The sequence below is a fragment of the Acytostelium subglobosum genome (assembly GCF_000787575.1).
Source record: "Acytostelium subglobosum LB1 DNA, scaffold: scaffold2, whole genome shotgun sequence".
NCBI classification, from domain to species: domain Eukaryota; phylum Evosea; class Eumycetozoa; order Acytosteliales; family Acytosteliaceae; genus Acytostelium; species Acytostelium subglobosum.
This window is the reverse complement of record NW_012236530.1, coordinates 1668831-1693747: the sequence shown is the minus strand read 5'-3', so window position 1 is coordinate 1693747 and position 24917 is coordinate 1668831. Positions and strand designations below refer to the sequence as shown.

General features: G+C 42.8%; 11 protein-coding genes across 11 annotated transcripts; 5 read left to right on the top strand and 6 right to left on the bottom strand.

Moving 5' to 3' along the window:
• Nucleotides 1-65: 65 nt before the first annotated feature.
• SAMD00019534_014640 (hypothetical protein) lies at nucleotides 66-3005 on the top strand (the record flags this gene model as incomplete). The annotated part of the gene is made up of 4 exons (XM_012903431.1): nucleotides 66-159; nucleotides 296-599; nucleotides 666-966; nucleotides 1032-3005. The coding sequence occupies 4 exons, from the start codon at nucleotides 66-68 to the stop codon at nucleotides 3003-3005; spliced, it is 2673 nt and encodes an 890-aa protein (XP_012758885.1).
• A 718-nt stretch (nucleotides 3006-3723) lies between these two features.
• Nucleotides 3724-7115, bottom strand: SAMD00019534_014630 (hypothetical protein; the record flags this gene model as incomplete). Its single annotated transcript, XM_012903430.1, has 5 exons — nucleotides 3724-3743; nucleotides 3821-4519; nucleotides 4601-4770; nucleotides 4860-5346; nucleotides 5408-7115. The coding sequence occupies 5 exons, from the start codon at nucleotides 7113-7115 to the stop codon at nucleotides 3724-3726; spliced, it is 3084 nt and encodes a 1027-aa protein (XP_012758884.1).
• A 125-nt stretch (nucleotides 7116-7240) lies between these two features.
• SAMD00019534_014620 (hypothetical protein) lies at nucleotides 7241-7762 on the top strand (the record flags this gene model as incomplete). Its single annotated transcript, XM_012903429.1, has 3 exons — nucleotides 7241-7291; nucleotides 7368-7467; nucleotides 7563-7762. 3 exons carry the CDS (start codon nucleotides 7241-7243, stop codon nucleotides 7760-7762), a joined length of 351 nt encoding a protein of 116 aa, XP_012758883.1.
• Nucleotides 7763-7882: 120 nt separating this feature from the next.
• Nucleotides 7883-8878, bottom strand: SAMD00019534_014610 (hypothetical protein; the record flags this gene model as incomplete). Its single annotated transcript, XM_012903428.1, has 1 exon — nucleotides 7883-8878. One exon carries the CDS (start codon nucleotides 8876-8878, stop codon nucleotides 7883-7885), a length of 996 nt encoding a protein of 331 aa, XP_012758882.1.
• Nucleotides 8879-9114: 236 nt separating this feature from the next.
• On the top strand, nucleotides 9115-10860 carry SAMD00019534_014600 (hypothetical protein; the record flags this gene model as incomplete). Its single annotated transcript, XM_012903427.1, has 3 exons — nucleotides 9115-9126; nucleotides 9190-9508; nucleotides 9575-10860. 3 exons carry the CDS (start codon nucleotides 9115-9117, stop codon nucleotides 10858-10860), a joined length of 1617 nt encoding a protein of 538 aa, XP_012758881.1.
• Nucleotides 10861-11006: 146 nt separating this feature from the next.
• On the bottom strand, nucleotides 11007-11736 carry SAMD00019534_014590 (hypothetical protein; the record flags this gene model as incomplete). Its single annotated transcript, XM_012903426.1, has 3 exons — nucleotides 11007-11419; nucleotides 11487-11643; nucleotides 11701-11736. 3 exons carry the CDS (start codon nucleotides 11734-11736, stop codon nucleotides 11007-11009), a joined length of 606 nt encoding a protein of 201 aa, XP_012758880.1.
• Nucleotides 11737-12804: 1068 nt separating this feature from the next.
• SAMD00019534_014580 (hypothetical protein) lies at nucleotides 12805-13856 on the top strand (the record flags this gene model as incomplete). The annotated part of the gene is made up of 3 exons (XM_012903425.1): nucleotides 12805-13146; nucleotides 13229-13668; nucleotides 13751-13856. 3 exons carry the CDS (start codon nucleotides 12805-12807, stop codon nucleotides 13854-13856), a joined length of 888 nt encoding a protein of 295 aa, XP_012758879.1.
• A 74-nt stretch (nucleotides 13857-13930) lies between these two features.
• Nucleotides 13931-15366, bottom strand: SAMD00019534_014570 (hypothetical protein; the record flags this gene model as incomplete). The annotated part of the gene is made up of 5 exons (XM_012903424.1): nucleotides 13931-14036; nucleotides 14099-14343; nucleotides 14416-14681; nucleotides 14760-15154; nucleotides 15236-15366. 5 exons carry the CDS (start codon nucleotides 15364-15366, stop codon nucleotides 13931-13933), a joined length of 1143 nt encoding a protein of 380 aa, XP_012758878.1.
• Nucleotides 15367-15577: 211 nt separating this feature from the next.
• SAMD00019534_014560 (hypothetical protein) lies at nucleotides 15578-17884 on the bottom strand (the record flags this gene model as incomplete). The annotated part of the gene is made up of 4 exons (XM_012903423.1): nucleotides 15578-15777; nucleotides 15862-16378; nucleotides 16447-16614; nucleotides 16682-17884. Coding segments are annotated over 4 exons (2088 nt in total), but the record flags the coding sequence as incomplete, so codon positions are not given.
• A 1118-nt stretch (nucleotides 17885-19002) lies between these two features.
• SAMD00019534_014550 (hypothetical protein) lies at nucleotides 19003-19488 on the bottom strand (the record flags this gene model as incomplete). The annotated part of the gene is made up of 1 exon (XM_012903422.1): nucleotides 19003-19488. A coding segment is annotated over one exon (486 nt), but the record flags the coding sequence as incomplete, so codon positions are not given.
• An 831-nt stretch (nucleotides 19489-20319) lies between these two features.
• SAMD00019534_014540 (hypothetical protein) lies at nucleotides 20320-24819 on the top strand (the record flags this gene model as incomplete). The annotated part of the gene is made up of 4 exons (XM_012903421.1): nucleotides 20320-23766; nucleotides 23840-24290; nucleotides 24359-24564; nucleotides 24640-24819. The coding sequence occupies 4 exons, from the start codon at nucleotides 20320-20322 to the stop codon at nucleotides 24817-24819; spliced, it is 4284 nt and encodes a 1427-aa protein (XP_012758875.1).
• Between the last annotated feature and the right edge of the window lie 98 nt (nucleotides 24820-24917).

The window sequence follows — 24917 nt, the reverse complement described above, 5'->3', positions numbered from 1 at the left end:
ATTTAAAACAGAGTAGTAGCTACATTCTTTTACACATTTAACTTACATTCTGCACATATACAAACATGAGCAATCCATTCGATCGTATTAAAGAGACCTTGTCTGTGGGTCCATCCTACTCCTTTTACAACTTGAACAAGTTGAATGATCCAAGAGTCGGTATGTATTCAGCCCTTTTGCCTCCATATCAATACGTACACACACACGCACACACACACTTCTCCTCTTCTCATCACTTTACAATCTTCCAAAGACATACAACTAACTTACTACTACCCAACGACTTGTCACACAGCACAATTACCATACTCAATCCGTATTCTCTTGGAGGCATCCATCCGTAATTGCGACAACTTCCAGGTTCACGAAAAGGATGTCGAGAACATTTTGAATTGGAAGACCACTGCCAACAATGTGGAGATTCCATTTAAGCCCGCTAGAGTACTGCTTCAGGACTTTACTGGTGTACCAGCCGTAGTTGATCTCGCCGCCATGAGAGACGCCATGAAGAGACTCGGTGGTGATCCCAACATGATTAATCCCTTGGTTCCAGTTGATTTGGTTATTGATCATTCTGTTCAGGTTGATGTTTCAAGGACGTAAGTACCAACCAAAACAATTGTCATGATGGGACCATGCTAACCAATATTCATTCATTCATTTAGTGCTGATGCCTTGGAGGAGAACCAAAAGATGGAGTTCCACAGAAACATCGAGCGTTTCAGATTCTTGAAGTGGGGACAACAGGCCTTCAAGAACCTCTTGATCGCACCACCAGGCTACGGCATTGTTCACCAAGTCAACCTTGAGTATCTTGCCCGTGAGGTCGTCAAGGGAGACAATGGTGTCCTCTACCCAGACTCTGTCGTTGGTACCGACTCTCACACAACCATGGTCAATGGCCTTGGAGTTTGTGGTTGGGGTGTTGGTGGTATTGAGGCTGAGGCCGTCATGTTGGGCCAACCTGTATGTATCGTTAACAATCATCCAAACAGACATATTTTTAACATTCAAATCATATCTCTATTTAGATGAGTATGGTTCTTCCAGAGGTCATTGGCTATAAATTCGTTGGAAAGCTTCCAGACTTGGTGACAGCCACTGATCTGGTCCTCTGTGTCACCAAAGAGTTGAGAGCCAAGGGTGTTGTTGGAAAGTTTGTTGAGTTCTTTGGCGAGGGAGTCTCTACACTCTCTGTCCAAGACCGTGCTACCATCTCCAACATGGCCCCAGAGTATGGTGCTACCATGGGCTACTTCCCAGCCGACGCCAACACAATTAAGTACTTGGCCAACACTGGCCGTCCAGCTGAGAACCTCGAGTACATCGAGGCATATCTCAAGGTTCAGGGTCTACTCTGCGACTACAGCCGCAACGAGCAGCTAACGTACTCCTCCACCCTGGAGCTTGACCTCTCAACAGTCGTTCCTTCATTGGCCGGACCAAAGAGACCGCACGACCGTGTTGCCACCGCTAACATGAAGTCCGACTTTGCTTCCTGTTTGAAGTCACCAATCGGATTCAAGGGCTACGGTTTAACACCAGAGCAGATCGCCAAGAAGGCCACCTTTGTCCACAATGGACAACAATTCACCATCACACATGGAGCCGTTGCCATTGCTGCAATCACCAGTTGCACCAACACCTCGAATCCATCCGTAATGATTGGTGCTGGTTTACTCGCAAAGAATGCAGTTGAGGCTGGTCTCTCTGTTGCCAGCTACATCAAGACCAGTTTGTCGCCAGGCAGTGGTGTCGTCACTGAGTACCTGAACAAGAGTGGTGTGCAGCCATTCTTGGACCAATTGGGATTCAACTTGACTGGCTATGGCTGTATGACTTGCATTGGTAACTCTGGGGAGCTTGCCGAGTCCGTTGGTGAGGCTATCATCAAGGAGGATCTGGTTGCCGCCGGTGTGCTCTCTGGAAACCGTAACTTTGAGGGTAGAATCCATGCCAACCTCCGTGCCAACTATTTGGCCTCACCACCTCTGGTCGTTGCCTACGCATTGGCCGGAACAGTTGACATTGACTTTGAGACCCAACCCATTGGCATTAGCTCCAAGACAGGCAACCCAGTGTTCCTCAGAGACATTTGGCCATCGTCAAAGTTGATCCAGGACACCATTACCAGCTCCGTTTTGCCAGAGATGTACAAGACTTTCTACTCCAATGTTACTGGTGGAAACCCAAGATGGAACGCTCTTGAGGTACCCCAAACCTCTCTTTACCCATGGGATGAGATGTCCACATACATCCACAACCCACCATTCTTCCAGTCGATGCAACTCTCCCTTCCCACTCTGACCGACATTAAGGATGCCTACTGCCTGCTCAATCTTGGTGACAGTATCACCACCGATCACATATCGCCCGCCGGTAACATCAGTCGCAAGTCCACCGCTGCCAAATATCTGGAGGAGCATGGCGTCGATCCAAAGGACTTCAACACCTACGGAGCTCGTCGTGGCAATGATGAGGTTCTTGTGCGTGGTACCTTTGCCAACACTCGTCTCGTCAACAAGTTGGCACCATCAGTCGGTCCACAAACCACTCATATTCCAAGTGGTGAGGTCCTCTATGTCTCTGAGGCCGCTCAAAAGTACATTGCCAACGGATCGCCATTGATCGTTCTTGCTGGTGCCGACTATGGAAGTGGATCATCCAGAGATTGGGCCGCCAAAGGACCATACCTCCAGGGAATCAAGTGTGTCATTGCCGTTTCCTTTGAGCGAATTCATCGCAGCAACCTTGTTGGCATGGGTATCGTACCATTGCAGTTCAAGGAAGGACAGAACGCAGACAAACTTGGATTGAAGGGCACTGAGCAGTTCAACATTGAGATCCCAGCACAGATCACCACTGGACAAACAATCGTTGTCACAGCGAGCAATGGAACCAAGTTCGAGACTACCTTGCGTTTCGACACACCAATTGAGATTGAGTACTATAGAAACGGTGGAATCCTCCCATACGTCCTCCGTCGTCTCCTCTCCAACAAGTAAATACATTATTCCCCCATCATTCACAAACAGTTAGTAGATGTGTATCTATTTTTATTGTTATTGTATTCGACTTTCCATTTGTAGGATGAGTTTCATTGCATTGTCCTTGTACTCGTTTGTGGTTGGCATCTTGGGGAGTGAGCCAAAGGAATGATGATGAGGCTTTGAGGTGACAAGATTTGCACCAGAAAGATTAAAGAGAATCAGCCAAAGACTATCAGGGTCATGTTGTGTCATCTTTTTCCAAATAGTCATTGCCAATCGTTGAAACTGCTCTGGTTGTTTGATTGATAGGTATGGCAGTGTGAGCCTTGCTGTGTCCAAAAGGTGTTGTTGGTTACCTATTGATACGCTAGACATTAGAACGTTGATAGTCTCCAAAACAGTGTTTTGTGATAAATAGGTAGATGTGAACTTGGATGCTTTGGACATGTGATCATTGTTGGAGTCAATTATTGGTGTGATGAGGGGTTGTGTTGTTGTCAAACTATTGGTCTGGTTTGTCGTCTCTGACCCATTATTCACAATATGGAATGATATAATTGACTCTGGTTGATTATCATTGGGATGATATTCCAAAGATGCACTGGTTTGTTCGCTTATTAGGATATTCTGTAATACTGGAAACAGATCATTCCAGTAACGTTGTGTGAGAAAGTCTTTGGCCATAATGGAAATCGACTGGACAAGCTCCAAAGCGCGTCGACATGTGACTCTTTCACTCGTTTGTTGCACTCTCTTGACGATTGATGGCCACACTGTATGAATTAGGGGAAAGAGTGCCACTCTTGGTTGCTTGGTATCTGAAGCGTTACGCACCTTGCTTGAAGGTTGTATGCTCTCATCAGTCTTCTCTTCTTCTTCCTCATCACCACCATATTTCCTATTTCCAGTCGATACGATCCAAAGTCCCATTTCCACAATCTCCAGTACAGTCATCTTGATCTCCCTGTTGCTTGAGCCAATGAAGTGTTTACATTTGTGAATGATGTCACTGAGCAACTCTCTCTGCTTCTCTGTTGTCACTAGAAACTTTGAATCACCATTCACCATAGATTGTTGTTTCTGATGTTGCTGCTGTTGCATGTGTTGACCACCATAGTTGTGTGTCTGTTCATTGATCTCCTTCTGCTTGTGGTGACCAATAAAAAATGATTTGATGTTGTCAATGCTTGCATTCGGTTCAACTGGGGAGGAACTCTCATCAAATGGGCCACTACCACAAACAGCAGCAGTAGAAGCAGCAGGGGTATTGATACCCTGCTGCTGTAGTGCTTGAGAGTTGTATTTGATCTCCAACCTCGAGTTGTTATACAACACCTTGATGATATTGTACAGGATCTTAATAAAGATAGTGATGCTCTTTGATTGCTCGGTCGCAGTGTCCAAAGCCATCAATATCATCTCGACTGTGTCCTTCAAGAATGGAAGGAATCCAAGACCAGTAATACTCAGTATTCCTTTGAATACATTTGGTGTGTTTGGATTCTCATTTAGATACCTCATGTTGTTCTCTGTTGTTGGACGATTATTAGATTGGTTCTTTTTGTACTACTCTCCCACTGATTGTTCGGTTATTAGCCTGTCAAACTTACCAACACGGTCCAATAGGTAATCAGAGTTCTTGTATACGATATCTTCCAATGAATCATAATTGAACTTTGTCGTGAGTGTAGTGAGTGTTGTGCTACATGATCGACCCAATAGTCCAGTGCTGTCGTGTGAGGAAGAACCCAAGGTCTCCAAAAGTGGGTATATAACCCTACTAATATATATTGATTGTTGTTTAGCTGTGAGGGGCGCAAGTTGATGTTAGGTAATCAATGCTCTATGTCTGTCAAGAGGATGTTATACGTACGGTGTTGTACAAATGAGCAAATGACAGCCAAACCATCAACTACAAGAGTTTTGATGATTGTATTGTCAAGGTATTGCTCAACATGTGATGATTTGGAGGAATGTTTCAACAATGATGATGACGGATCAGTATCATCATTGTATGATGGTGGTGTTGATGGAAGACTCAAGAGATTGTTATCCAGATATTCGTCCAAGATGTAGGTGATTGTAGAGTGATCCACATTGTGTCTATGGGTGTACAGTGATACACCAATCAGTATCTGATTGATCGTGAGAAGTATCTCTTTGATACGTGGTGATCCAGTGAGTGAGTCCGACATTAGCACATTGATCCAGTTATCTAAGCTGATCCTTGATCCAAGTTCTCTAATGAGATCGAATGTCCATTTCTCCAACTTGGCACTGGTGATGTGTAAATATGGTCGTGACATATTGTTTCTCTGCATTACTCTCTTTGATTTTGATGTTGTCTTTAACCTCTCTGTGTTAATGTTGGTAAGTGATTTGATCAAATGAGCTCCTTTATATTGTTTGATACATACCCATAGGATTATCAGATACAATTCGGAGTGTATCCTCCAAACTGGATTGAGATCCAGAGATGATCCGTTGGTCGGGTTGAGGTGAGTGCATTTCAACCAGTTGCAAAAGAGTTGAGGAAATGACATCTATTCGTACTGTTATATAATGATCGATTATACTCTCTGGTATGACTTTGACATATGATACGGCCAGTTGTGTCACCATCTCCTTCACCTCAACATCGAAGCTCTGCTGATGTTGTACTGATTCACCTCCACCACATATCAGACGTGGGAGTGACTGAAACAAATATTTAAAGTTGTTCTGTAGTGTCTCGTGGATTGAGCCACCAACTCTAGACTGATGTTGCATCAATCTTGAAAGGTAATCCTTTGATTTGCTGCTGAGTTGTTCATTGTCATCAAGTGTGTACAGTACTAATGTCTCAATCAATGGTGGTACAATGGTTGGTAGTGTGTTGCTACAGTGTTGAAGTAGCCTGTAGGTACTATCCAGTATACAGAAGTGCATACTAATCTTGACTGAGGACTGTGGTGTATGGTGTGACGAGCGGTTTTTTGACGCTGCTGTTGTTGTTGTTGGTAGAAGATTTGAATGACTGCCAGAGTTGGGAAATATTGAGCAGATGAAGCGATGGATATTGGACTCTGCTTGTGATGTCTCTGGTGATTGTTTGTTATTCTGGATAATTGCACTACTAGAATCGCTGTATTCTGGTGCAAGAAATTGTTCAATGACCCCATTATCTCCATCACTGTTGTTGTCACCATGTACAGCTATGATCAGATTGGTGAATATTCCAAGTGCCTCAACCTTTACGTTGGTGCCCACCTTATAATCAGCAGTGACAGTTTTGAACATTGACGTGAGTGTGCCAGGGAATATGTGTTGAACGACCACTCGCTCTTTGTTCTGGATTAGAGGATAAAGAACAATCGACAAGGTCTTCAGACATGATAGTTTGATGTTCCTAGTGATTGAGTTGGATGCCAGAATGCCAAGCAATGTGGAGATTGTGAAGCCAATAGAGATAAACAATGGACTTTGAAGAGTGATACTATCAGGTGAAGGTTGTTGTTCAATACTACTGTATAGGTTGTCTGATGGTGATGATGTCGACACTGGTGACCACCATTGGAAGAGTGCCTGTAATGCTGTTAATGACCATGTCAATTGCTCATCAGAGATCATGTACAATTGTTGTTTAGAAGTAGTGGTGCTGTTATCACTTTGTTGTTGTTGTTGTGGTTGTGTCGACCTGTAAATGATAGAGCTGATCAACTGTACGATCTCAGTGAACTGTCGAGTTGTTGGGTATGAATGACCAGTGAGTCTTTGAGCGAGTTGAGCTACAGTCTGTAAAGCAAGACATTGAATGGTATCACGAGCAACACACTGTTGAATCGGTGGTGTCGGAAGCATGTCGGGTGTTAACAATAACACTATTGGTATATTGATATAGTCCACTAACTTGGTCAACTGATTAGGTTCACTACTCTTAATACGATCATTCAGTGAGTTTAGTGATGTTGTCAATCTGGTCAATATAGTTTGTTGAGTACTAATGGCGTTGTTGTTGTTGCTGCTGCTGTTTGACAATATTGACAGTAATTCATCACATATAGGTTTAAACCTGTTGAATGCTAGGTTCATCGATATCCTATCCTCGTTGCTATTAATGTTGTTGTTGTTGTTGTTGACCTCCATTGTTATGTGTACACTATGTCGTCCTTTGTGATTTGAACTGCATTCCCCCCAAAGTTTCTACTTGACAATCCTGTTCATCTCAAGGACCACAATTGCAACATACAGTTATTCGATTGATTGAGAAGATGGATAAGAACGAACTAGAGGCACTTCAACAAAGAGGTTTACAAGCAAACGTACGTTGCAACACTGATGGTCGGCATGTTGAACATGAACTAACACAACCAATCGAATATGTATATATATATGTAGCCAGAGGCTCAACAGAAAGCAGAACAGCAAAGAAGAGAGAATGAGGAGCGTAGGAGTCATATTCTAGTACAGATCCTTACACCAAGTGCAAGGGAGAGACGTATGTCATCCTATTTATCGATGGCATTATCAAACACAGCACAGCAGGTGTCATATGATTATTGACTCATGATGATTCATTTACCCAACACACAGTGTCTAGAATAGCGATGGTCAAGGGTGACAAAGCACGTCAAGTAGAGGACATGATCATTGGTGCTGCACAGAGTGGACGTCTCGCCGAGAAGGTCGATGATGCCAAGCTAGTATCATTACTGGAGCAGATAAGTGAGAAGACAACAAAGACTAACATTATTGTAAGTATCCCTCTCGAAAGCAATAAAGCCAACCACTAATACCCTCCATCTATCACAGATGAAGAGAAGAACAATTGATGAAGACGACTAGTCCTGCGCAGGGTACATATTAGCAACAACAAAGTTTACTTTACACGCATCTGTCTCTCTCTCTTTCTCTTATTGATGCTGCTCAGCATGATGGTGGTGTTGGTGGTGATGATGATGATGTTGCTGTGGCTGTTGATCCATCACCTTTCTTACAAGTGGGAGAACGTTACTCTCGACGTCACTGTCATTCGTTGGCAGCTTGACATCTCTGAAGAGGAACCAGTTCTCCACGAGATCAGTATGCTGGCCAGGTTCGATGCGCTCTAATGGACCCACAGTCTCGAGCTCGACAATGTCTGGCGATAAGTAGACCTCGACATTGGCTCCATGATCGACCTCTAGGTTTCTGGTGCATCGATTGATCAGCTTTACAAACAGAGAGCCGGTGCCATTCACGGCAGCCGTCCAACCATTGTTCACTTGGGCACCAATCTTGTTGGTAGTGGTGGCGGTGGGCTGTTGATCGACCAACAAGTACTTCTCACCAAAGATGAAGCGAGGGTCGTTCAGCTTGGTGTAGTTCCAGATGGATAATGATGTCTTTGCCTGCAGTGGAGTCTGACCAGGGGTCAGTTCAGACAGTGGCACTATAGCACGGGTCTGCTTGCACATCACAGTGATGGCCCAAGGAGCGAGCTCAATAGGCCAGCGAGAGATGTTGGTGACCTGATGGCGCACCTCCAAGTAGGGCTCAGTCGAGCCACTACCACCACGACCAGTGATGATGATTGTCTTGGCTACGTTGTTGACAGTCTCGTGAGGTGGTTTGAGGGTGACGCTATCCTCGTTGGAAATGAGTTCAACCGGGTCGTTATCGGGATAGTAGGTGCGAGGGTCGACCTCTGGCGCAGTCCACAGACGATGTCCACCATAGAGTCTCCAGCTGTCACCACCTGTCTTGCCAGCATCGGCCTGAGCAAAGGCGAACATCTCATGATGTGTGTCACTGTGCGACAGAGAGATGATCCTAGGTCCTACATCTGTCGTCACAATGCACACCAAATGGTGCCACTTGATCTGATAGCAATTGTTCCATCCAAGGTGTAGTATCTTCTTGACCTCCATAGCTATAAAGGTTGTTGTCTAGTGCTGCACTCTACGATGCTCCCTGATAACCTGCGAATGATAAATGTTAGATGTTGTAATAATGAAGAAGAGGAAGTAGTTCAACACACCTTGAAAACAACCTCAGCTTTCCAAGACAAAGTTGAATGAATCATTCCAATTTCTCATTAAATCTTGCTCATTATTATTATTACAAACAAACAAACAAACAAAGAAATAGATATTTATACATTTAGATGGATGACCTTGTATGTATCTACACTAACCAAAGACACAGCGATGTCATATTCTAACAATCGCTACTGCCATAGCCATTCACATATGACGATGAAAACGAAGAGAATGAAGCAATTGACTGTCCGATTTGCTATTGCCCATTGATCGATCCAGTGGAGCACTCTTCACAGAACTCACAGTGCAGTCAGTTATTCTGTCGACAGTGTGTAGAGAAACAGAAGCGATGTCCCTTCTGTCGATACGACGTTCAGCACTGGAATGACGTGCTGCTGACACCTTCAACACAGCGCTTCTTGTTCAGACCTCTATCAGAAGTAAAGGTCACCTGTAAGGTCTGCTTAAAGTCTACGACCAGAAAGGATATTGTAGACCATGTTCAATCATGTTCAATTGGTATGTCATTGTTGTCAGTGATTGATTTTCAATGTCTGAATGCATACACTAACATACAACCATTAGTACTACCACCTGGACTGATACCCAAGGTTAAGCCAATGAATGGCAATAACAACAGCAACAACAACAGCAGTGGCAACACAACATCTTTTATAACACCTCTAATTGATTTCACCAGGAGGATGTTTGCGAATGATGCCCCACAGAATGCCAACAATATTAACAACAACAATAATAATAATAATAATAACAACAACAATAGTACATCTAATCCACCAATACCCAATAATCCTCAACCTCTTCCAACTCCGCAATCAACCGCGATAGCCCCACCTTTGACAAGCCTCGAGAGGCCACCAACACAAACTACATCATCCAATCCTATAACAAATCTAACTATACATCCAACACCTCCAGCCCTTCCAACACCTCCAGCCCTTCCAACACCACCTCAGAACTCTTTCTATCCCTCCAGTACGATCTTTCCACCCTCGATGTATCACTACCAGACCTACACACCTCCTGCCTCTTACATGCCAACATCACCATACCAACCCAACGGACCACCAACCTATCAATATCCTCCACGACCTTCCTCATATCTATACCCCAACCTTCATAGCAATCCATCTGTACTACAATCCTTCCATCAACCTTTACACACGAGTTTGATGCCAAACGTCAATACATTCTCGCCAGCAGCATCATCCACCACCAATGCCAACAACAGTATATCCAACATCAATGTCAAAGCGGCCAAGTCAACGATACCATCTGATTTCCAACATGTCTATCTCAACACCTCGCCACCAAAACTCAACGAGAAGTACAGCAACAGATCATTCATTGGCTCTGTCTTTATGTGCGAAGTGTACAATCACTGTCAGTTCGACAATGTCAAGCTCAACAGCACTCGCATCAATAGCACTCAGTTCATTGAGTGCACCTTTAGTAATTGTGAATTTATTGGCGCTTCTTTTGTCAATTGCACCTTTACCAATTGCAAGCTCTCCAACTGCAACATGTCAAACGCAGTGCACAATAAGACCAACTTGATCGACACCAACATTGACAACCTCAATGGCTTCCAATCAACATTTGAGGCATGCATCTTTGCACACTGCAAGCTCGACAATCTCAACGTCACCCGTGCAACACTCACTGGCACCCTGCTCAAGTTCACCAAGCTCAACAATGTGAAGTTGGCAAACTCCAACCTTTTGCATACCAACTTCCCAAACTCCACTCTCATCAACGTGTCATTAGAGGAATGTGTCATTTCAAGTCACTCTCTTAATGGAGTTAAAAAACAGAGCAATGTACGAACAGATAGACTAAGGATCATTTAAATGGTACTGTTGGTCGATCAATAAAGTGCCGAATATTTATCTACTTCAATCTTCAAAGGCAGCCCAAGACCTCAGTAATGTACATCTTGCCATCTTTACTACTACACCAACAAAGAGGTATTCTTTCAACAACCAAAATCCAAACTTTATTGTTGGGCATCAACTACAACAGTTCCAGTAGATGGAACAGCTCTGGCAGTGATTGACTTGTGCGAGGGGTTCTTTGGTCTAAAGCTAAACACATCAATTAAGGTTCTGGTCCTTAGTTTCTTAACTGGCTGTGCAGTTGTGGCAACTGGAGATGCTTGACTTGAAGATTCCAACTCCACTTGTACCTGGACTGATTTTCTATTCATACGTCTATAGGCAATTACACCTGCTGCTACTGACACTGCGGCAACCGCTGCAATACCTCCAGCGATAGCTCCTGCCAAAGCACCAGTTGACAAGGTGGCAGCGGCAACAATCAATTCAGGTCGATCAGCTAAAGTACTATCACCTCCAAAATGGCCCTCACTAAACTCTGATACAGACATATCACTAAATTCATTGACGGAATCTAATAATATATATTTTGTAAGCAATAGATTGGGATAACTTCCAAAAATGATTTAAATTATACTTACAAGTTGGTTGAATCTCGGAGGGGTACGATACTACAGGTTCTACTTCTGCCAACAAAGATCTTTGTGTAGTATCAGATGTAGATGTGGCAAAGTCAAGGTAGATATCAACACCTTCAGTTCTTACTTCATTCAGCTTGGCAACTTCTAAAAGGTTGATCTATAATATATTTATATATATTAATAAAATATTATATAACATTGTCTATTTAAATACATACTTTATATTTAGCAAACCTTGATTGTATCTCATCATTGCTATAAACAATCTCATAGGTATCCCTCCAATTAATAAATGAATTCCATAGTTCATTTTCAGTTGGTACTCCTCCTATTACCGAGACTAATATGAGCAATGACACTAATAATAACATAAACTTAATATTTGACAATGACATTGTTATCTGTATCTTTCTTTTTGTTTAGTTTACTAATAATAATAACTAAAAACCCAACTCGATTTAGATTGAACTTATTCTATTGGTGTAGAGTTAGATGTAGTTCTACAATTTGGGATCGATGGTTCTACAACCAGATTGTTTCTTTAACCGATTGGATTAATTAAGTCTTGACTTTGTGCGTGACACGCCATCTAGATTTTTGAAGATCGTGATTTGTCAATAAATATCTGGTGAAGGGTTATTTTGAACGAGCTTTTTATGTCTGTTTAATTGAAAAGACCAGTCTTTGGCCCAAACCACAGTCCAACCCATTGACTAACTTTAGAAATTAGAAGGAATTAATTAATTAATTAATGTACGATAAGTCGATTAAAACAACTTGATCGATCTTGGTTAATCATGAGTCTACATCTTGTACGTCATCAACTTAATAGATGTTGTCTATTCCAAAAAAAAAAAACAAACAACAAATAACAATGAAATATATATTATTTTTATTTACATTGATCAGTTTGATCACACCTCTATTAGGTGCTCCTTTGGATTCGAAGGATATCGCTTCAATCGTAGAGATTCATAACTCATGGAGGTCCTCCCCAACTCCTTCTCCTCTATCACCTTTGCCCCTTCTGGTTTGGAACAATACCATTGCTAATTTGGTTCAAAGTCATTTAGACAATTGTTCATCATCTTTAAGTCCTGGTGCTCTCTATGGTATCTACAGTGAATGGAGGAGTACTTCATCACTCTCATTTAGTTTGAACAAGGTATGTCAAATTGCCATGTTAATTAATATATCTCTCTAACTAAACTAACTTATCATCTAGACTCTCAAGAATGTTATTCAACTTGCTGACCAATATGATTGGAGCAAGTCAACTTGCAAACCAGGTAAAGCTTGTCAGCCATATCTCGTTGCAATGTCAAACAGAAGTCTGAGCATTGGATGTGCCAAAACCTCATCATGTGGATTTCTAAAGACAACCATAATCTGTGATTATTATCCTGCTGGAGGTCTACCTGGAGCTGATCCTTACAAGAAATTTGTAGTAACACCCAAACCAACTACAACTCCAACTCAGACACCAACCCAAACTCCGACTCAGACACCAACCAAAACACCAACTCAAACACCTACACAGCCTCCAACACCAACACCCACAACACCACCTGTCAGTCCCAACGACTCTGATTGGAGAACAAAGAACATTCTAACACCAGTCAAATCCCAAGGAAACTGTGGATCATGTTGGAGCTACGCTGTATGTATCCTCTCATCATCACCTGATTATAAGTTTAATGATTCTTGATTACTGATCGATCATCCCGAAATAATAATAATAGTCTATTGCTCATATTGAGGCCAAGTACATGCAAAAGTATGGAGGCGATCCAAACACAGCCATTGATCTATCGGAACAACAAATGGTCAACTGCTTGCCATATGGATGTGCTGGTGGGTGGTATACCAAGATCTTTAGAACGTTTGCAACCGGTATCCAATCGGAAGCAGACATCCCCTACGTCGCAAAGAATGACACGTGTGTGCACCAACCGGACCGACCGCATGTCAAGTGGGCCTCTTGGAAGTTCCTGCACAACACCAAGCAAGCCATTATCGATGAGCTTCAGAATGGTCCAGTGGTGACTGGTGTTATGTCAGACACAACGTGGAGGAACTACAAGAGTGGTATTTTGAACTGTGCTGTAAAGTACAATGATACCAATCATGTGATCGTGATCGTAGGCTACAATACCTATAATGACTACTGGATCGTAAGAAAGTATGTATGATACAACAAACACATCAGGTATTCCCATTCGCTAACACATAATATTACCACACTATCCATATCATGATTGAAGCTCTTGGGGTACCAAATGGGGATATGGCGGATATGCCTACATCAATGCAACCAATGATGATTGCTACATGATTGGTATCAATAACCCTGCTGTAGTAAACTTCTAGAATAAACATTAGTAGTTATTTGTTTGGCGCATATAAAGAGTGATCTAGAAATTGTTACATGGACCCTAATGTTGTCAATAACGTGACATATATATTTTCTCCTTTGAACCTGGAACAGGTGCAGACCTGGCAAACTTTAGCACAAACGATTCCAGTCCTGCGTCCTGTGTGATAATAGGTCTATATGTGTTGAACAATATCAGTTAGATTGTGCATTGGTGACAACTCAAATAGATACCTACCTAATATATGGTTCCAACTCTGGTAGACTCCATTTGGTATTGATCTTAAACAACTGTATGAATCTATCCTTTGGCATTATTGGTAAATCCTCTTCACTCAAGTATGTTGCCGTTGGTTTGTTGTTGTTCTTGGCCACCGTTGCCACTGCCACTCCTTTTAGCATGTCGAAGCGTGGTGTGAATCCAACTGGTACAGAGTCTGTCCATTTCTCCAAGAACTTGTCCATTGGCATTACTCCAACACTCTGTAAGGATGTCCACTGCAATATTAGAATATCATCAATATTGATATGATCCAGTGATGGTCAACAACATACCTTTAGTATTTGCTTGCCTCTGAATATACAAATCATATTGGTGTCTAGTTTGTAATATTGATCACTATTACTTGACATCTTATCCTCGCACTTTGTAGCATAGATATGAAAGATATACTCCAATGCCTGTCTTGGTGTGTCACCAATCTTCTCAATGCACTCATTGATTGGTATGGAATGAGATGACCAACCATTGATGTTTATCTCTGTCAATATCAACTCCACCAATCGCTCGTGGTATCTTTCAGAGAACAATGCAATCCTGTCTGTGTGTGTGATCCAGTCAATCGTTTAGTCTGACAGACAACGTCACCAACATATCAAGAATGATAGATACAACATACCTCCAATGTGGAACACATGAAGTACACTGTTGAGATACTGTTGTATTTCAAGTGGACTGGCCTGTACCAGTGATTCCAATTGAGGCATAGTATATCCTACTGCAGTACTAACATCAGTGCCATTGTCAATGACCATTCCATCCACATTGTTGAAGCATTGATTATTGTCGATTGGTCGTTTGAGCAAGTGAGTTTTGATAGTTGCCAGTCTAGGTGGTATCTCTGTCAACTCATAGTGTAGCTGTTGTAATGATTCGATCGAGTAGGTATTACTGCCAGTCTGTTGGTGGGTGAGCATCATTGAGTTTGAAGTATGAGCTGACTTTAGCACATATGTCTTAATGCTGGTGCACAATACTGCCTCATCATTCTTATCCACTCCCTTTATAACTAATCTGTTGTGTATGATCATGGTTAATGAGCTGGATGTATAACAACAAGATGTTAGATAGATAGATAACTAGATGAATAGCTACCTTCCGGTTGATTGTAAATCATCCAATACATCACTGCTAACCTCTAGCAGTTTGAAACCATTCAATGGGTAGTGATCATTGAATCTAACAGTTGTTATCGTTGTTGTTGCTGTCTCTGAGGCTATTGACATTGTTTGTTATATATATATATTATATATTATATGTTGTTGTTGTTATTATCACTCTATCAAACAAACATTAATGAATCTGGGTTAACCTATTCATTTGAATTTGGCGCCAAGCTAATGATATGAACTTCCCATAAAGACACTAAACAGTGGGAAGATTAAGATAGATATCTGATCATGTAACATGACATTGTATTATTATTGTTGTTTACACTTCATACACACCGCCAATGATTTGTTTCATGCGCTTCATGAATCGATGACGATAGAACTTGGGTGGTGCCGACGAGATACCTTCTCCATCTTTCCTGGCAAAGTACACCTTCAAGAATCTCTCACGCTTCTTGCTGAAATCATACAGTTGCAATATATCTATAATACCAATGTAAACTACTTCCTTCCTTGTCGACGTCACTGTTGGTTGGTTTGTTGGGTAATATGTCTAGGTAAGTGAACCCGCTCATCAAATAAAGAATGGGTAGTTCATCATTAACATACCAATACGATGAATATTATCATCCTCCAATGATCGTTGTTGTTCCTGTAGTTGTTGTTGTTGATGTTGTTGTTGTAGTTGATCTGGTTGTGGATCACCCTGTTGTTCTTGTTGAGATTGTTGTTTTTGTTGTAATAATGCATCATCCTCCTGTTGTTGTTGCTGAACATTTGAATGAACACCTATCAGTAGACTGTAGTCCATAATATTGAGACCAGTGAGGAAGTCAGAGTCTTTGCCCAGTTGATTCAGTATTGGATCCTTGAGACGTGGAGGCACGTTGAGATACTGTCTGGTGTTGATAAAGTCCAAATCCAGACCAAGTGTCTTTGGATCATAGTTGTAGTGTCCACCACGATTGACACTTGATCCCTTCAAGTCATATCGCTCCGTTATCTTTTGCTTCGTCGTACTGAACACATTGGACATGACTGCCAGGTACACATGATGGTTTGGCATCACAATCTTGTAGTTACCATAGAATCGTAATAAATAGGATGAACTGTTTCCTTTGAAATACTATGGTGGGTGGTGTAAGTGTCAATGGAACGATTGACTGATTGGTTGATCAATCCACTACTACTTACATCATAAAACTTGATCATAATGTTTCGTAGCAAGACAGACTCTTGTTGAGTGATCGTTTTGATCAGATACTTGTTGTCTGGTGTAAAGCACATGAAACTTCCACTCTTGCCCTCTGAAAACTTCTGGTTGGATAGTACATCAAAGAAGGTCTCTGCATTGAATGATCGCTGTAATGTATTGGTCAGTAATTATTACTTCCACATTCATTCAAACAACCAACCAATAACAACATACCAAATACTCTTCAGGTGTAATACCTTGTAGACTCCTGATTGCTGCGAATGTCTTTGGTGTGTAGTCCTTGAACTGATGCTTCTTGATACTGGAACTCTGTATGCTGAGCTCCTCACGGAATAACTGTTGCTCTGTATATATCTTGCAGTCATCCTTCATTTTGATGGACATTTCATTGACTGGATCTGTGTTGTCGCCCACCGACAGAGTGATGCCCTTGAGACAACAGGTGAGAATGTAGTTCCTGAGAGAGGTGGCCAACTGTGTTGGATCCTGCATGTCGTCCTTGAGTGATTTGAGCAGTGGTATGTTCTCCTCCAGTCTGTTGAAGCTGAGACATGGTATGACCCTCTTGACATTGTTGGTGAAGCCCTTGAAGAACTGAGGGTTGGTCAGCCACACTATAGCATTCATGAAGCCCTGCACCGACACACCAATCGCATCAAAGTACATCAATGGTGTTGGATCAAAGTTGCTGCTGTCACTGCTGTCACCATTCTTGTTGTTGCTTGGCTCTGTCCACTGAACAGTGCGATGAATAACTGGGCCGAGCCAACAAAGAATGAAGACGGCCGTATAGGAACTCATGCGAATGAGCATGCCACGACGGTTCTCATCGGACAGCGTAGAGAAGTTGCCCGAGTAGTAAAAGGCTGTGATGAGTGATCCGATGGAGAGTGCAAAGTAGGCCATCAGCGGAACAAAGAAGGAGAGTCGCATCAGAGACTTTTTGTTCATCAGCCAGCAGGTGCCATCACCAGAAGGTCCAATGTCCTCATAGTCGAGAGCAAACATCAGCACGGTGGACACGAGGCTCAAGCCCCACACCCAGACGTGATACCACTTGGACAGAGAGGATGTGTTGCGGAATGGATTGGCAGATGTAAGGATCAGATTGAGTGAGATCATGCCCGACCAACTGATGGAGGCCAGACCAAAGAACTGTTGTAAAGCAGCCTGAATGTTGCACCAGACCATATGTTGTTGTAGAGACTGTGAGTTGGGAATGACAGAGGTGATCATATACTTGGCACTAAAGATCAGATCGCATATCGACAGGAAGAACACCATACGAGTAGGATGTTTCTTCAGGTCCTTGTACCAGATGAATGTGATGATAACAAATACTGCACCAATGCATGATAACAAGGCCAATGAGCCTGATATTCTATAGAGTAGCTGTTGTGTTTGTTTATGAATGATGATCAAAGTGTTAGAGTTCTTTAAAGTTTATTTAAATGTTGTCTTGTTGATTATTCCAATCTATTCATACCATTGGTAGTTATATGTGTTTGTTGTTTATGTGTATGTATGTGTTTAAATGATTGTTTGTGTGTTGCCTTGATAAGTCTGATCGACACACTTTAATTTGTTAGAAACACACACTTTATGCTCGGCACGGAAAATATCTTACAGAGCGAATCTGATCAAAACTTGGGATACAAAGAGAGAACAATCATTGGAACCTACAGGTAAGTCGTAGGTTTTGATTGGGTAACAAAGACTACTGGTCTATATCAAAAACGTCATTTCAAGGATGATGTTGTTGATGACGACGATGAATGACAATGCCAACGACGATGATTGGATGTATGGATGCCAAATTACAAAGATTGGGTCTTTGATCGTACATTGGCAATATGAAGGGATGATGATTGAGTGAGATGACGTAGAAGGAGTCTCATATTGATGATTGATGATGTAGATAAAGTCCTTCAAAAAGTACATCTTGCGAACAGACCTTTATCATTATCCATCCACTATCTAACTTGGCTCCCTCGAGGTCAATCCAATTACAGTACTTACCTACTGTCAGTCATGATTAGAAGAGTCTTCTTCGCTTCGCCAACCGTCACCCTGGACCAGTCTTCGTGTTATCTATGAGATGAACCAATTCCTTGTCCCTCCACCGCTATGATACCCAAGTGAGGCACTCTATGGATGGACAGAGATGAGAATGCCGCAATCAACATTGGCGTCATTTTTGTTGGAGGCCTCAGAGACACGTCCTAATGTACAATACAAGAGGACCGAGTTGTTCACAAGGAAGGCTCAGGACAAAGAGACCAAGACACAATAAAAGATAGCATCCATTATTTTATCATCTATTTTTTCAAAGATCCAATATTGAATCAACTGAATGAGATTGTTAATAAAGACAAAGCAAAGATAGATAGCGATGTAAGGTAAGGATGAATGGATATGGCAATATGATAACGTAGTTATTGATGAGGATGACAATATAGTTCTTCGAAGAAGGATGGTGTTTAGAAACACCTTTAAAAACAACCATTACAATGGAGCTGTTGGATGGCTTAATGGGTGGAGGTCATTGACTCGTTGGCAGCTGGGTTGTACTTGGAGACAGCGGTCATACCCTGGACGATGGCGTGTTTGGCGAGCTCACCAGTCAAGATGATACGGACGGCGACCTGGATGTCACGAGAGTGGAGAGTCATTCTCTTCTTCTTTCTGGCAAGCAGACCAGCCTCAGTGGCGATTCTCTCAAAGATATCGTAGACGAAAGAGTTCATGACGGCCATCGACTTGGCAGACATGGTGATCTTCTTCTCGGTGCCACCAGAGACAGAGTTCTGGGTCAAGGTTTTTAGGATCTTGTGGATGTAGGTCGAGAAGGAGGAGTAGTCAGACTTCTTCTTCTTCTTCTTCTTCTCTCCATCAGCAGAGGCAGTCTTGGTCTTGGCAACCTTAGGGGTGGTGGCCTTAGTCTCGGCAGCGGTCTTCTTTGCGGCGGCAGCAACTGGGGCTCCTTCGGTGTTCTTCTTGCTTGGCATTGTTATGTATGATTAAGTAAAGAGATGGGTATACAATGGTTGTTGTGAATTGGTGATAATGATTGAATCAATAACAGATTTAACCCTTAAGGGTGACTATTTAAATGTTAGCAACGAGTAAAGTTATTTTAAAAAAACATCACTTATTCTTTACAACTTGTGTGCTGAACATACAAATCTTCGGATTTTTGGATAATCCCACAAGCGCCATTTTTTAAAAGTGATCATACCAGAATTTAAATTCAAATTTTTTATAGAGCCGTTACATTTATCTTTTGAAAGTGGCTTGGTTGGACAGACTTGTTCTTATTTTGCGAAGTCCCCAATGTTAATGAATTGGGTCACTAGACATATACATACAGCATGATTACTAAATACAATTAATAATTATTGATTAATTACATTATTGTAATTAATCTCCTCCTTGTCGTCTTTAAACGACAAACATGTTAATATTACAAGTTCAATAAATTATCTATCTATCTACTAAATCTATAAGTTGTCTCTCTCTCGCCAAATACATTCTTGGACACACATACAGACAGACATACATACTCATACACACACACACAAACATTTGAATCAATTAAGGAGGGGTCGTGTGTGTGTTGCACGACTTTAGCACTACTCTACACTAATTACCCGTCGTAGCTCTAACAAACCTGATCACTCTAGTGGCAAGCACTACATCAAATAGAAATAGCTATGTACGTTGATGCTGTTGTTGCGAACAATAATAATCAACAAACTAACAATCATTCATTCATTCATTTATTCGATCGACAATATAATACTGTACAGTACAGAGCAGAGTTGGTTATCTAGACCAGGACACGTCTAGAAATGTCATCCACCTCAACGACATCAACCACTTCATCATCATCATCATCATCGACAACAACCTTATCAACCACTGCTTCAATCACTCAATCATTGTCCAAGATTGTCTCTCCTCTATCTCTATCATCGTCAGAGATCAAAGATGATCAACAAACTCAACCTACAACTCAAACTCAAACTCAACCTCAACAACCTCTGATAAAGAAGAATGGTAGCAGTCTATTACAACACAAAGTACCTCTACTGTCACTGAATACCAAGAGTAGACATCATAGTCTAAATGTCGATAGTATTGTCACTCGTGATATTGACAAGCGAAGGTCAGAAAGCAGTATATCATCTCAGTATCAACAATTATATACATCAGAGCAGCAACAACAACAGAGACCAAATGATACAGCAAGTCCCAGAGATATACCAACACCTCGGACAAGTGCTGCAATGCAACTATTGGATAATATAACCAATGACACATCACTCCCATCCAATAGGAGCGGTAGTCCAACTAATGACGTCATTGGAGATGGTAGTAGGTCTAGGAGCAGAACAAGCATTGGACGCAAGAGTGTTGGTCCAGCACTATCCTACGATGCAATGGACCTACTTGACCAGATTGTCAGCGAGTCACTCATGGCATCACCATCAACCTCCTCTGTAAAGTCAGACTCGATCACACCAGACCTCATTACGCCGCGATCAATCTCCACACCCACCTTGGCATCACCTGCGCTATCTTCAACACCGGATAGCAACAGGTCTGGCTATCAACAAATCACACCGGACCGTGTCCGCAAGCAAATGTCCTTCCCTGTGTTTGGCTCCAACAGCAGCTGTGGAAACTCACCACGCATCGGCACACCGATGCTACCTAGTCGCTCATCGATCGCAGCGCTCTCCAACAGTCCTGTCCTCGTCTCTAGACCAGTGGTGGTCAAGAACGATCAACAGACCACACAGGACATATGGAGATCGACACTTTCATCTCGGCCCAAGGAGGAGTTGATCAAGGTTTGCTTCGATGAAGTGCCTGGCAAGAAGATAACACAGCGATTCTCTATCGACATGACACCATTGGAGATCAAGACCAAGTTGCTCGAGGAGGTTGGACAGGACTACATGTCGATCGTCGATCAATTCGAACTCAAAGTGCTATCCATCAACTTGGCTTTCACCAACGAATCACTTCCACTGCGGCGTCAACTCGTCATGCAAGCGTGCAACATCACACGTCTCTTTCCCAGACTGCAACTGGCATTCAAGTGTCCTGGTGACGGCATCAAGTCAATCGATCCAGAGGCCATCGATATTAAGAGTCACGTCGAAGCCGAGCTCGAGATATTCAATCTGATTGGCAACAACCACACCCGATTCCTAGACAATAGCAAGTCAGAGGTGGTCAAGTTCCGTCGTGAGATGGCGCACTATAGACTCGTTCAACCAACGCCCACCAATCACTTGACTCAGTACATCTATGTGCTATCCGAGCCAATGCCACTGGTCATCCCACCGAGGATCACGATCCAGGTTACCTTTCCCAACTCTGTGCACATCACCAAGAAGCTACACTGCGATCCCAATCAAACAGTCACCGAGACTCTGAACGATATCTACAGAAAGTATTCAGTGTTTGAAAAGGTCAGCACAAAGGATATGTCACCAATCGACTTTGTTCTAAAGGTGACGGGCTTTAGCGAGTTCATTCTATCGGTGCCCCAGCTCGGCACAAAGACAGTGGAGGAGCATCGGATCAAACCAAGTGGCAAGGATGGTGACTTCTCAATGTTGGACTACGACTACATTCGATCGTGTATCAGCAAGCAGCAGATTGTAGAGTTGACATTCTCAAGCAGCTCCATATTGGCCAAACAAGCTGAGCCCAACATATCATTCATTGACAAACTGCTGGATACCAATGACTTTGACAGTGATGGCGAGGATGAGTTGTCGGCACCTTTTGAACCATTGGTCGAGGGGGTGATTGTTCAGTCGCCACCTCAACAATCGATTTCACCGTCGTCACAACCGCAATCAGCGCAGCAGGGCATATTTTCACAACAACAGAATACTGCTGCAGCAGCTGCTGCGAATGGACGATTCCTACCAATAACCAGGGTCAACAGGTTGTTCCGTATCAAGCTAGTCGGACTGAGGAACATCAATCTGATGCGAAACGAGGAGGCAAGGACCAAGTTTGTCGATCGTCAACTCTATGGATTTGTGATGGTCGAGCTGTACCACGGTGGTGAGCCAGTGTCAAGTCCAGTGTTCTCCAGTGCAATACCTCTGCCAAGCATGGAGACGATCAACTTTCCAGATTGGGAGCGCGACGTATGGACCCCATTCAATATCTCCATTCGATCACTGCCTCGAGCCACTCGTGCTTGTTTGACCTTCTTTGTCACGAGCGAACAACTTACAGATCCATCCGAGTCCAAGTCCATCCCCATCGGTTGGGCAAACTATCAGCTTATCAATCACAAGGGCTACCTGTGTACTGGTCCTGTTGCACTACGTCTCTGGGAGGATGGACGTGCCAATCCAATTGGTACATGCATTGACAACCTGGCTGCAAAGACACCAACAATCTTGCTCATAGAGTTTGAGACATTTGTCAAGCCGGTCGTCTTTGTACCACCCGACTATGATCAACTGTCACCACGAGCGGTGGAGTCGAGAGACGCTGCCAATCAAGTCAAGAAAACCATTCTTGAGCCGGCAGAGGCGCGAAGACTCAAGTTGTTGATGCAATCAGATGCTCTCATGGTGTTGCAGCCAGAGGACAAACGATTGATATACAATCATCGCCACCTCTACGTCAATAAGCCAAAGGCATTGGCCAAGTTCCTGTCTGGTGTCAACTGGGTGGAGATGGATCAGACACTGGAGGCCTATCGCCATCTGCAAGAGTGGGCAGCACTTCGTCCCACTCAAGCGTTGGAGCTGTTGGATGCAAAGTTTGCCGACAGTAACGTTCGCAGCTATGCAATCGCAGCACTCAATTGCTTCACCGATGCAGAGTTCTCTGACTTTCTGTTGCAGCTCACACAGGTGTTGAAGTACGAGCCCTACCACATGTCCGACCTGACCAACATTCTGATACAACGATCATTGTCCAACACGTCACGAATTGGACATCCGTTCTTTTGGTTCCTCAAGGCAGAGTTGGACACACCAGAGATAGAGGAGCGATACAGTCTCCTGTTGGAGGGCTACCTGCGAAGTTGTGGATCACATCGACAGGAGCTGATCAAGCAGGACAGTGTCATCAACATGCTTCTGACTGTGGCCAACAGTGTAAAGACAGCGCAGGGCACCAGCGAAAAGAAGAAGGTTCTTTTTGATGGTCTGTCCAAGCTCAAACTACCAGACAGATTCCAACTACCACTCGACCCAAGATGGGAGGCAAAGGGTCTGATTGTCGACAAGTGTAAATATATGGACAGCAAGAAAGTATGTATCAACAACACTCGCAGTTACAAAGAAAGACTACATTGACACTAACATCAACCGTTTACTTCTTTAGTTGCCATTATGGTTGGTGTTTGAGAATGCTGAACCATTTGCCAAACCATTGACAGTGATATTCAAAGTGGGCGATGATCTGAGACAAGATATCCTTACACTTCAAGTCATCAGGATCATGGACAAGATATGGAAGAGCTGTGGCTTGGATCTCAGATTGCAGCCGTACAAGTGTGTGGCTACTGGAAATGGTGTTGGCATGATCGAGGTGGTCTTGAATGCAAATACCATTGCCAACATCAATAAGGATGCCGGTGGCACTGGTGCACTTCTAGAGGAGAAAACTCTTGACAACTGGTTACGTGATTGCAATCCAGGAGATGCAGACTATAACAAGGCAGTGGAGACCTTTATACTTTCATGCGCTGGCTATGTTGTCGCGACCTATGTGTTGGGAATAGGAGATAGACATGCTGATAACATCATGATCACCAAAGCAGGTCACCTTTTCCGTAAGTTTATCATAGATTGGTTCTTGGTGGCGTAGCAACTAACAAATTTGGTCACTAACCATCACTAGACATTGACTTTGGACACTTCCTTGGCAATTACAAGAAGAAGTATGGCTTCAAACGAGAGAGAGCACCTTTTATATTCACACCTCAATACATGGCCATTGTCGGTGGCAAAGACAGTGACAACTTCAAGTTCTTTGTCCAGACCTGTTGTTTGGCCTACAACACTCTACGTAAACACACAGACCTATTTATTAACCTCTTCCAGCTGGTATGTAGTTATCACATCATGATCAACAACAAGGTGACAACAGTATAACTAACAATATCAACTGATCAAATATAGATGCTTAGTACTGGTATACCAGAATTAAGACATGCGGATGATATCGACTATTTAAGAAAGGCACTTGCACCAGACTCTTCAGACGTCGAGGCTGCCAAAGAGTTCACCAACAACATCCATGTCGCATTGAACACCAAGACAGTGCTGCTCAATGATATATTCCATAATTGGGCACATTAGGACATGGCGTTCAACTATCCAATACACACCTCTGGATGGTAATAAAGGTTGTTGTGGCTGGCCAGTTAGTGACCATCACCATTTGTACATACTTGCAC